Raw genomic sequence first — 12,809 nt, 5'->3', positions numbered from 1 at the left:
ATGGTGTCCACAGATTGATTTATAAGCTAAAATGTTGGTTGGAGCCGTTACCAGAACCACGCAGGTCCCCAAAACAGGGGAGTTAAATGCCCATGCGGTACCCACTGTTCTTTTGAGATTTCTGGTCTCCCCAACCTGATTTGAGCTCTCCCAGTAGTATAACTGTCTCCACTAGATGGCAGTCTGTCTTCAGGAGGCCAGGGAGGGTTTCAAGGCTTGGGTCTATTTAGATCTGTCCTCTTTAGTAAGCCGGTTGCTGTCCTTTTGTCAGCTACCCTCAATGTAACATATATGACATCAGACGGTGTGTGTGACCTCTGACCCGTGTGTGTGTGTCCCTGCAGCAGACGCTGGCCTGCTCCATCCTGACGGCCCTCATCAGTGAGTTCTCCAGCTCCAGTAAGACCAGTAACATCGGCCTCAACATGGAGTTCCACGGCAGCTGCAAACGCATCTTTCAGGTCAGACCTCCTCTCTTCCTCCTGCTCCTGCTCCTCCTTTCTCCTCTGTCCCTCTCTAACTGAATGCTATGCTCTCTCTGACTTGCTAGGAGTGTGTGTTTGTGTTCTGATGTGTGTTTGTGTTCAGGAGGACAACCTGCGTCAGATCTTCGTATTGACCATGGAGGTGCTGCAGGAGTTCAGTCGCAGAGAGAACCTCAATGCTCAGATGTCCTCTGTGTTCCAGAGATACCTGGCCCTGGCCAATCAGGTCCTTAGCTGGAACTTCTTGCCACCCAATCATATCCTTTCTTGCGTCCACAGTGTTTCCCCATTGGTGGGTTAGGACCCACTGGTGGGTAGTAGTTTATTCCCTTTGGGTCATGGAAGAATTATATTATTATAATTTGAAAATAACTTTTTGGATGGTAAAACGTTTTCAGTGTGAAGTTAAACGACTAAAAGTAGATAAAAAGTATTTAGAAAAGATAATGGAGCTCCATGGCAAAATGTGTAGAATAGCAGAAAATTTGCTTTAAAATAGCAACATTTTGTCTCTGCGGCCAAGATGAGGGCCTTTAAAACCTTGCTATTAGTCACCCTAACTTTGCCACCGCTGCTGATAAAATCCTAGGGGAAACACTGAAGACTATGGTTTGATCAGAAACATTGGTATTGTTAGGTGAGTCATAGGACAATGTGGCAGTCTTGGGTAAAGTGCAGAAGGTTTGGGGTGTGGCATATGGTCGTACCATTTATGTTTTCATTTGTTGCTCTCATATTTGGCTGTGTGTGTGTTGGTCTGTTCTAAGACTGTGTGTGTGTGGGTGCGCGCACGTGTGTCATTGGCCTGTTGAGCTCATTGGAGCGTTAATCCTACTCAGACTAGCAGTCTCTCTCTCCCGCCTCTATGTTTAAAAGGATCTGAGGTGGCGTCGCTGCAAACCAGGGTTATGTATCACTTTCAAAGAGGCCCTGTGTGTCTGTGCTCATACCAGATAGCAGCCCGATAACCATGTCTCTTTAATGGGGGACAGGCAAGGGGGTCGAGGGCCGCCAGCCTCTTTAAACCCAACAGCTTGTTGAGTGTCCGTCTGGAATGTCAGACATGGTCCTGTGTGTCCGTGTATGTGTGTCAGGGTTTCTGTTAGGAAAATTTGGCTCCGGACAATGTGACCGGGAAGATTTTAATTTACTGGACATTTGAGAAATTTACCAGACATCCATATGCATTCAGATCCATGAGTAGAAAGAGAGAGAAAGAAACCTCCGACCTGGTGCAGCCAGCGCCATCAATAAACAAGGGATATTGGCCAAATGAGCCTAATTTACGTGTCCTTAAACAGCCAAATTACAAAAACACTTCCTTTTGTTTCGGTGTGTAGCATTTGCTAAACTTTGGGTTAAGTGCTTTGCTCAAGGGCACATCAACAGATTTTTCACCTAGTCGGCTCAAGGATTCAAACCAACAACCTTTCGGTTACTGGCCCAACGCTCTAACCGCTAGGCTACCTGCTACCCAGTAGCATATGCAAAACTTTATAGCCTATTGTTTTATTGGTTTTTACTTTCCTAAAACAATAATTGTCCACCTCACGGTTCAGCTGTCAGAGATTTGAGCACTAAATGCATCATAGTATTGGCCATGCATAGGCCTATAGACTTAGGTGTCACCTGTATGATATAAAAAAGTAATATAAAGGTAGAGAAGTTTAGGCCTAGCCCCAGAGTAATAGAGAGAGAGAAATGGAGATCTGCCGGTGGCATGCTACGACACTGACATGCATTTCTTTGTCCATGTCAGATAGGCTACTGCGTCTGCCATACAGATATAGGTTTACAGAAAGAGGCTCATTTGTTAATTATTCTATCAGAATATTTGTTATAAAGATGAGCATGATATCTTTAGATTATAGGAGTAATTCTGGTAGGCCTAAAACATGTTTCCTTACCTCAAGTTCAACTGTCGGTAACTAAAGCTTAATAATAGCTACACCACACCAAACCTTCACAAAAGTTTCTAAACTTTATTAAGGTAATATCAAGTGTTTATAGGGAAAATATGAGCAGGCTATTACACTGAACAAAAATATAAACGCAACATCGTTTATATTTTGGTCCCATGTATCATGAGCTGAAGTAAAAAATCCCAGAAATGTTCCATACACACAAAAAGCTTATTTATCTCACATTTTGTGCACAAATTAGTTTACAAGCATGTTGGTGAGCATTTCTCCTTTGCCAAGATAATTCATCCACCTGACAGGTGTAGCATATCAAGAAGCTGATTAAACAGCATGATCATTACACAGGTCCACCTTGTGCTGGGGTCAATAAAAGGCCACTCTAAAATGTGCAGTTTTGTCACACAACACAATGCCACAAGTGTGTCACGTTTTGAGGGAGCGTGCAGTTGTCATGCTGACAGCAGGAATGTCCACCAGAGCTGTTGCCATAGAATTGAATGTTAATTTCTCTACCATAAGCCGCCTCCAACGTCATCTTAGAGAATTTGGTAGTATGTCCAACCGGCCTCACAACCGCAGACCACATGTAACCGTGCCAGCCCAGGACCTCCACATCCGGCTTCTTCACCTCGGGATCGTCTGAGACCAGCCACCCGGACAGCTAATGAAACTGTGGGTTTGCACAACTGAATTAGCCTCCTTCTGTACATCTATATCTGTATAGCAGACGCAGTAGCCTGTCGGTATTGTAGCATGCCGCCGGCATATCGCTCTCTCTCTCTCTCTGGGGCTAGGCCTAAGCTTCTTTTCCTTTTTATATTTATTTTTTAAATATTAATATCATACAGTGGACGCCTATGCATGCAATGCCCTGATGCATTTAGTGCTCAAATCTCTGACAGCTGAACTGTGAGTTGGGCCATTATTGTTTTAGGAAAGTAAAAACCAAATAAAACAATAGGCTATAAAGTTTTGCATATGCTACTGGGTAGCCGGTAGCCTAGCGGTTAAGAGCGTTGGGCCAGTAACCGAAAGGTCGCTGGTTCGAATGCCTGAGTCGGCTAGGTGAAAAATCTGTCTGTTCCCTTGAGCAAGGCACTTAACCCTAATTGCTCCTGTAAGTCGCTTTGGATAAGGTCATCTGCTAAATGACTTAAATGTAAATGTATACACATTGAAACACAAGGAATAGTGTTTTTGTAATTGTGGCTCATTTGGCCAACAACCCTCGTTTATTGATGGCTCTGGCTGCGTGGGTGGACATGCAATGCATATGGATGACCGATACATTTCTCAAATGTCCGATCAATTAAAATCTTCCCGGTCACTTGTCCGGCGCCACATTTTCCTAACGGAAACCCTGGTGCGTGCTGTCTGGATGCTTGTTTGAACAGAGAACAGATTTATGGAGACTTCAGGGAAGGTAAATCGGTGTGGCCTTCTGTCCATGTGTATCAGACATGTCTCTGTCTGAATTTGAGAGTGTCCGTGACCGTGTGTGTCAAGGGGCCACTCCTTAATTGCATGCCTGACAGCTGTAGCCTGTTAGCCCCCCCTCTTTAAAGACTCTTTTTAAAACACCACAGTGGCTCCATCCTTCATCTATCTGCGCCACACTCCCCCTCCGGGCCCATTATGTGCGTCATCTCTTAGAGACCCGCGCCCCCTGCGTTAGTAAGACAGCGCATCTCTCCACACTGATGTTAACCCCAGAGTCGGGATGGAGTTGTGGTCAGGCCTCAAGGCTGGTCAGGTGCTCTGAATGGCTACTGTGGATGACACAACCCCTATGTCCTGCCCCCTGTGCCTTGCCTTGACCCACTGGGGACCTTGACATAAACAAACACCCCAAACAGGGAGTAAGGCTATCTTGGGGACAGTTGTCCTAACTCAGGCACAGGTGAGGGGGAAATTGGGGAGTAGGGTTGGGTGAAATCTGGGGAGACCGCTTCTACGGTATGCTACTCCAAATATTGCGATATCCAATATAATCATTTTGGGCCATTTGTGTGCTTATTTCCAATATTATAGTCACATTCTCATTTTTAAAGGGAGGTGGCGTTTTCAGCTGTGCTAACATAATTGCAAAAGGGTTTTCTAATGATCAATTAGCCTTTTAAAATGATAAACTTGGATTAGCAAACACAACGTGCCATTGGAACACAGGACTGATGGTTGCTGATAATGGGCCTCTGTACACCTATGTAGATATTCCATAAAGAATCAGCCGTTTCCAGCTACAATAGCCATTTACAACATTAACAATGTCTACACTGTATTTCTGGTCAATTTGATGTTATTTTAATGGACAAAAAAATTGCTTTTCTTTCGGAAACAAGGACATTTCTAAGTGATCCCAAACTTTTGAATGGTAGTATATATATATAAATATTACTAACAACAGATTAAACACATTTTGGCCAAGGGATCCGTGGAATAAGTTTAGAGGGTGTAATATAATATTATTAAGGCCGTGGTTACGAATACAGAGTTTTTGACCCACGCCCCTATGGAAACCTCTCGCAAAGCTAAGGATCCGGATAACGTTCTGTACATGTGTTATTTTACGCACACTACATACAGTGAGGGGGAAAAGTATTTGATCCCCTGCTGATTTTGTACGTTTGCCCACTGACAAAGAAATGATCAGTCTATAATTTTAATGGTAGGTTTATTTGAACAGTGAGAGACAGAATAACAACAACAAAAATCCAGAAAAACGCATGTCAAAAATGTTATAAATTGATTTGCATTTTAATGAGGGAAATAAGTATTTGACCCCCTCTCAATCAGAAAGATTTCTGGCTCCCAGGTGTCTTTTATACAGGTAACGAGCTGAGATTAGGAGCACACTCTTAAAGGGAGTGCTCCTAATCTCATCTTGTTACCTGTATATATACTTTCCCCCTTCTGATAACCAGGTGGCGAATCGCATCTCTGCATGTCTAGCAGACATATCAGTGTGTATGTCGGATCACCACCTCAAGCTGAACCTCGGCAAGACGGAGCTGCTCTTCCTCCCAGGGAAGGACTGCCCGCTCCATGATCTCGCCATCATGGTTGACAACTCCGTTGTGTCCTCCTCCCAGAGTGCAAAGAACCTTGGCGTGACCCTGGACAACACCCTGTCAATCTCCGCTAACATCAAAGCGGTGACCCGATCCTGTAGGTTCATGCTCTACAACATTCGCAGAGTACGACCCTACCTTACACAGGAAGCGGCACAGGTCCTAATCCAGGCACTTGTCATCTCCCGTCTGGATTACTGCAACTCGCTGTTGGCTGGGCTCCCTGCCTGTGCCATTAAACCCCTACAACTCATCCAGAACGCTGCAGCCCGTCTGGTGTTCAACCTTCCCAAGTTCTCTCACGTCACCCCGCTCCTCCGCACACTCCACTGGCTTCCAGTTGAAGCTCGCATCTGCTACAAAACCATGGTGCTTGCCTACGGAGCTGTGAGGGGAACGGCACCTCCTTACCTTCAGGCTCTGATCAGTCCCTACACCCAAACGAGGGCATTGCGTTCTTCCACCTCTGGCCTGCTGGTCCCCCTACCTCTGCGGAAGCACTGTTCCAGTCAAAACGTTTCGCTGCTCTGGCACCACAATGGTGGAACAAGCTCCCTCACGACGCCAGGACAGAGTCACTGACCACCTTCCGGAGACACTTGAAACCCTACCTCTTTAAGGAATACCTGGGATAGTATTAAAGTAATCCTTCTACCCCACCCCACCCCCACAATTTAAAAAAAATAATAATAATAATTACAAAAAATAATAATAATAATAATAATAATAAATAAAAATAGAACTAAAAGCCCAGAACTACACGGGAGGATCTTGTCAATGATCTCAAGGCAGCTGGGACTATAGTCACCAAGAAAACAATTGGTAACACACTACACCGTGAAGGACTGAAATCCTGCAGCGCCCGCAAGGTCCCCCTGCTCAAGAAAGCACATACAGGCCCGTCTGAAGATTGCAAATGAACATCTGAATGATTCAGAGGAGAACTGGGTGAAAGTGTTGTGGTCAGATGAGACCAAAATGGAGCTCTTTGGCATCAACTCAACTCGCCGTGTTTGGAGGAGGAGGAATGCTGCCTATGACCCCAAAAACACCATCCCCACCGTCAAACATGGAGGTGGAAACATTATTACATTTACATTTACATTTTAGTCATTTAGCAGACGCTCTTATCCAGAGCGACTTACAGGAGCAATTAGGGTTAAGTGCCTTGCTCAAGGGCACATTTACGTCATTTAGCAGACGCTCTAGTCCAGAGCGACTCACAAATTGGTGCATTCACCCTATAGCCAGTGGGAAAACCACTTCACAATTTTTTTGGGGGGGGTAGAAGGATTACTTTATCCTATCCCAGGTAATCCTTAAAGAGGTGGGGTTTCAAATGTCTCCGGAAGGTGGTGAGTGACTCCGCTGTCCTGGCGTCGTGAGGGAGCTTGTTCCACCATTGGGGTGCCAGAGCAGTGAACAGTTTTGACTGGGCTGAGCGGGAACTATGCTTCCGCAGAGGAAGGGGAGCCAGCAGGCCAGAGGTGGATGAACGCAATGCCCTCGTTTGGGTGTAGGGACTGATCAGAGCCCGAAGGTACAGAGGTGCCGTTCCCCTCACTGCTCCATAGGCAAGCACCATGGTCTTGTAACGGATGCGAGCTTCAACTGGAAGCCAGTGGAGTGTGCGGAGGAGCGGGGTGACGTGAGAGAACTTGGGAAGGTTGAACACCAGACGGGCTGCGGCATTCTGGATGAGTTGTAGGGGTTTAATGGCACAGGCAGGGAGGCCAGCCAACAGCGAGTTGCAGTAGTCCAGACGGGAGATGACAAGTGCCTGGATTAGGACCTGTGCTGCTTCCTGTGTAAGGCAGGGTCGTACTCTCCGAATGTTGTAGAGCATGAACCTGCAGGAGCGGGTCACCGCCTTGATGTTAGCGGAGAACGACAGGGTGTTGTCCAGGGTCACGCCAAGGCTCTTCGCACTCTGGGAGGAGGACACAACGGAGTTGTCAACCGTGATGGCGAGATCATGGAACGGGCAGTCCTTCCCCGGGAGGAAGAGCAGCTCCGTCTTGCCAGGGTTCAGCTTGAGGTGGTGATCCGTCATCCATACTGATATGTCTGCCAGACATGCAGAGATGCGATTCGCCACCTGGTTATCAGAAGGGGGAAAGGAGAAGATTAGTTGTGTATCGTCAGCGTAGCAATGATAGGAGAGGCCATGTGAGGATTATGCTTTGGGGTTGTTTTTCTGCTAAGGGGACAGGACAACTTCACTACATCAAAGGGACGATGGACGGGGCCATGTACTGTCAAATGTTGGGTGAGAACCTCCTTCCCTCAGCCAGGGCATTGAAAATGGGTCATGGATGGGTATTCCAGCATGACAATGACCCAAAACACACGGCCAAGGCAACAAAGGAGTGGCTCAAGAAGAAGCACATTAAGGTCTTGGAGTGGCCTAGCCAGTCTCCAGACCTTAATCCCATAGAAAATCTGTGGAAGGAGCTGAAGGTTCGAGTTGCCAAACGTCAGCCTCGAAACTTTAATGACTTGGAGAAGATCTGCAAAGAGGAGTGGGACAAAATCCCTCCTGAGATGTGTGCAAACCTGGTGGCCAACTACAAGAAACGTCTGACCTCTGTGATTGCCAACAAGGCTTTTGCCACCAAGTACTAAGTCATGTTTTGCAGAGGGGTCAAATACCTATTTCCCTCATTAAAATGCAAATCAATTTATAACATTTTTGACATGCGTTTTTCTGGATTTGTTGTTGTTATTCTGTATCTCACTGTTCAAATAAACCTACCATTAAAATTATAGACTGATCATTTCTTTGTCAGTGGGCAAATGTACAAAATCAGCAGGGGATCAAATACTTTTTTCCCTCACTGTGTATATATATCTATATCTATATATATATATATATATATATATATATATATATATATATATATATATATATATATATATATATATATATATATATATATATATATAAAAAAATTTAACATAAAAAACACTCCTTGTATGCTATTTTTATCTACCTCCAATTATGTTCAGATTATGAGGGGGTACCTGATGAATTTGTTGTCACAAAAGGGGTCCCCGGTCCCAAAACGTTTGCGAACACCTGATTTTAGACTTTATTTTCAACATATTGATATAGTCTTTTAACTAATAAAACTGCACAGTTTTGCTTTGTAAAGTAAAATAGAGTCTTGCACATCACAATATATCGTCAGTCAAATATCACGATATTCGAATTAATCATATCGGCCCAACCCTATTGGGGAGGGCAGAAGATGGAGGGGGGGGATGGCCATTTCTCCAGTGTTATTTCACATGGCAAGGCTGCAAGCAAGTCTTAGTGAAGGATGTATCACTTAAACCCTACCACTCCTTAACATAGCTTTGTACTCTTAACATGTCCACTGTCGATGTACTGTATCTAAATACAATGGCCTCAAGTCATCTGGACAGAAAATACCTAGATGAGTTCAATATAGGCTTTCACTATAAGTAAAAACACTTCTATATAGACTTCAAATATTACTCAAGTGTGTTTACACCAATAGTGTCAAGACGCTTAAAAACGGTGTCATCTAATTTCTACAGATTGCACAGTTGTCATATGAGTTGCAACACTGTTGACAGATGACTGTAAATTGAGAGACAGTTGATGGACAACTGTAAATGTTGGATACTAAAGCAATGCTCTAAAAGTGGTGCTGGACGTTTGACCTGTCATCCAGACCAGTTTTAGTGCAGCAGGGTTCAGAGCCCAGCAGGAGGTCTCTGTCTCTCCGTCTCCTCTTCCTTTGTCTCTGTAGGAGAGGTAACAGAGTACTGTTGCTTATTCTGGAGCGTGCTGGAAGGTTGGACAATGTGATGACAGATGGGTGAGATGTGGAAAAAGGAACCCTACTCTGAGCACATCCATCAATCCACAAGCATGTACATTCATGCTCATACACACGCACAGACACATGACCTTTACTTTACTGGACGAAAAGAATATCCATTATTCGATCTAAGATCCATTCCAAATTGCTTGAGTGTATATACCCCAAATTCGTATATTTTTATTTGACTGATACATACATGGTTGTCAGTAAAGTAAATCTCTCACACATATGAACTCAAGCAGAATGTGGCACTGAGGTGGTCGGGCTGTAGGGTTAATACCCCTGTCTCCAACACTCTTCCCAAGAGGCTTCTCACACACTCTCTCGCTCACTCTCTCTCTGTCTGTTCACTTAGTTCTGGTGGACCAGGGCTATATAAATGGCCAAAAAGCCAAGGCTGCTGTGGGGAGAGGGGCACAGAAACGCACCTGTCTCGGTAGCACGATTGTGTAGGGTGTGTTTGGGAGTGACTGTTGGTCCGGCCCAGTGGAATGCTTGGTCTGTGCCGGGGACTGGCTTTCTTGTGGGAGTTTCCTCACTGGGCCTCAGCACAGACAGGGAGAAAAAAGACAGAGTGAAGGAAAGAGAGAGAGAACCTTGAGTGTGAGAGAGGGCAAGAGAGTCAGGGAGGGAGAGAGTGGCAGACTTGATGAGCGAGAACTAGTGAGTTAGTAACCGCAAGTTTCCACTGCACTCAGACCTCAGAAGCTCAGAGAGGAGAGAGTGGCAGAGGGAAAGAGAGGGAGAGAGACCAGATTCCACTGTGACTGACAGACAGACGGCTCTAGTGACAGGGAATCTGTGTGTGAGAGTCAGCGTTCCTCATGTTGTTGGCCTTAACCTGGGGGTCACTGGGGCGCCACTACATCGCCATTTTCGAGTCCACCCAGAACGTGATGCTGAAGCCCACAGAGACCTGGAGAGAAGCCCTGCTTGACACCCGCGTCATGGACCTCTTCTTCACCGTGAGTATTCTCTTTCTCTCCATCTCTTTTTGTAGCTAGAATATGACTCTTTGTCCCTTGTCTCCTCTTGTGGTTCTTACCACAGATTGGGAGAGGGAGGGTTTGAACTGTGTATTTTATGAGGCATGTGAAACATATTACATAATTTTTAATACGTCTCTATAAAATATCTTTATTGCAATGTAGTAGTATTTTTTTCTAGGTGACGTGTAGATATGGTAGGGAAATGTGTGTTTTTATAAAGTGTTGTGTGTGAGTAAGTGTGGAACAAATCAGTCAGCTCTCCCTCAGAATCCAGGCTCTCTCTGCCAAATACTGCTCCCTTCTCCTCCAGGGCAATATCCTGTCACTGGAGGCTTCTCTCTATTCTGCATCTCTCAATTTCTACAATTGACATGAGATATAATGTTGTTGGATGACTGAGGTTGAGAGGCCCATAGAGTTTTTGAGTGGTTTGGACCTGAAGATATCTTTTTTTATTGTGGACTTTTTTGTCCAGCTTCTCTGCAAAGTTTTAAATGTGTGTAACCCCCTCTCCTTTCATTGAGTGCTTTGGGACCAGAAGATCTCTATTGTATTGTGTCTGGCCACTGACCAGTATTGGTCTAACAGAGTGCTGGTGTCTCTTACCTCCCTCTGTGGTATTTGTGGTGGATGGGGTGTTTGTTATTGTAAGACTGCTGTAGTGCAACTGTTTGTCTTGTGTGTGTGTGTGTGTGTGTGTGTTTTGGGGGTGCTCAGCTGCTGCTCCTCAATCCTCAGCTGTGAGGGTGAAGGCCCAGGGAGGGGGCCGTCCAGACACGTGCCGCCAGGGTCAGAGTTCAAACAGAGCGATGGCAGGATTACACCCTAACCCTGGGATTATTAGGGCCCTATAAAATCTGCGTTGCGGAGAACACGGACAGAATCACGGAATCTGAACATTAAAACGGAATTCAACAATATTAAAATGTTTTAGTCATAAGACATAACAAAATGCATCAGTGATTTGTATTTTCCTGCAACTTTCTGAAACGACACAGGAATGCCCCTGTGTGTGTGTGTGTGTGTGTGTGTGTGTGTGTGTGTGTGTGTGCGTGCGGCCATTAGCAATGATGCTAATGATAACCTTCTTCTGGTAGAGATGGAAGGCTTTCCCAAAAACCTTCTCAAGTAAATGTTAACTACACAGTAGCCTATGCCTACCAAAATGATATCACGATTCTGCAATCACATGAGTGCTACAGAAACATAGCTAACCAAACAACGGTATCTTGCTTGTGCCCACTTGCATTAAAGGGTAAATACACCCAGAAATCCAAATGTCTTCTGTTTTTCCTCAGACCTAAAAAGTGGTCTCCTGATGTGATTTAAGCGTTATTGTGGATTTAGAACATCCAATTTTGTTGTTTTTCTATTTAAAATGTGTGACTTTAGAGCTAAAACCAGAAAAAACTGGTAGAAATGGAAACCTGAGAAAAAAGAATTTGGGAAAAAATAAGAGATTTTATAGGGCCCTTGATTAGGGGGCCCCGTTAACAACACCTCGCACACCCTCTTAAGGACCCTGAGGGGGGTCCATCTCCCCCTGTGTGGGTGTCAATCTCCCTTTAAATGACTCCACTCTGGAGGCGAAGTGATCTAGGAGGGTTGGAGAGGGGCAGAAGTTGGCGAAAGATGTCTCCCTCCAAGTACATACATCCACTCTTGTCCTTTACATTGCGAAGTTGAAGCTTCAGTTCAGTGACTAACAGATCTGAAAGGGAAAAAAAATGTTAGAGGTAGAGTGAATAGACAGCGTTCTCAGTTCCACTCTGAGACATTGGTCTAGGCCAGGGAGGATAACTTGGCGAAGGGCAGAAGATGGGAATGATGCCACCCTCAAAATACATCCATCTGCTCTGTTCTTTTGACACCTAGCGAAATGAGCGCTAAGCTAACTTTTTTCCCCACCAGCTGTAATTTGGGTCTACGACTGTTTTTTGTTTGTGGTTTGCGTTGGTTTTGGCTTGTGAGAGTGGCTTTAATTTGTCATTCACACACGTACACTCAATCTCTGTTTGCCCCAGTAAACACAATCAGGGCTGCGTCTGGAGCGCTGAGCCTATGATGGCTGATTCCACCCTGGGCGGCAGTAACTGAATCTGAACGAACGAGGGAGTGAGAAAAGGAGAGAGAGAGAGAGACAATCAGACGGAAGCGCTCAGTTGATTTAAAAAAACAGAAAGACGAATCTCCAATCCCCCTGAGGAAACAGACACCAGGCTTTGTCTCCTGCTATAAATAGGAGAGTCATTCTCTCTCCGCAGAGGAGTACCCAGTCTTGTTTTGATTCCCCCCTCTACCCCCTGCCTGTCTCTAACTATAGTTCGACTCGAGACGATTGACATAGCTGGCGTTGCACGGATGTTCGTTGGTGCAGCTGTTTTTAGAGCGCGTGCGGCGTGCAGTCTTTGGCCTTGCGTTCTCTTTCTCTCTCTCCCTCCCTCTTTCCTTCCCTCCCCTCCTTCCTTCCCCTTCACGCCACTCCTCCAGA

At 45.2% G+C, this 12,809-nt stretch overlaps 1 protein-coding gene across 4 annotated transcripts in view; it reads left to right on the top strand.

Moving 5' to 3' along the window:
* The window catches only part of LOC121571695 (exportin-4), a 51,778-nt gene that overhangs the window by 15,158 nt on the left and 23,811 nt on the right, over nt 1–12,809 (top strand). For all 4 annotated transcript variants that reach the window (XM_041883320.1, XM_041883317.1, XM_041883319.1 and 1 more), the window contains exons 5-7: nt 345–461; nt 589–742; nt 10,182–10,294. In XM_041883320.1, the coding sequence (XP_041739254.1) occupies nt 345–461; nt 589–742; nt 10,182–10,294 (384 nt within the window). The remainder of the gene's footprint in view (nt 1–344; nt 462–588; nt 743–10,181; nt 10,295–12,809) is intronic.

This window comes from Coregonus clupeaformis, chromosome 29, assembly GCF_020615455.1.
Source record: "Coregonus clupeaformis isolate EN_2021a chromosome 29, ASM2061545v1, whole genome shotgun sequence".
Taxonomy (NCBI): Eukaryota; Metazoa; Chordata; class Actinopteri; order Salmoniformes; family Salmonidae; genus Coregonus; species Coregonus clupeaformis.
The sequence above is the reverse complement of the archived record's forward strand: the minus strand, read 5'-3'. Positions and strand labels throughout refer to the sequence as shown.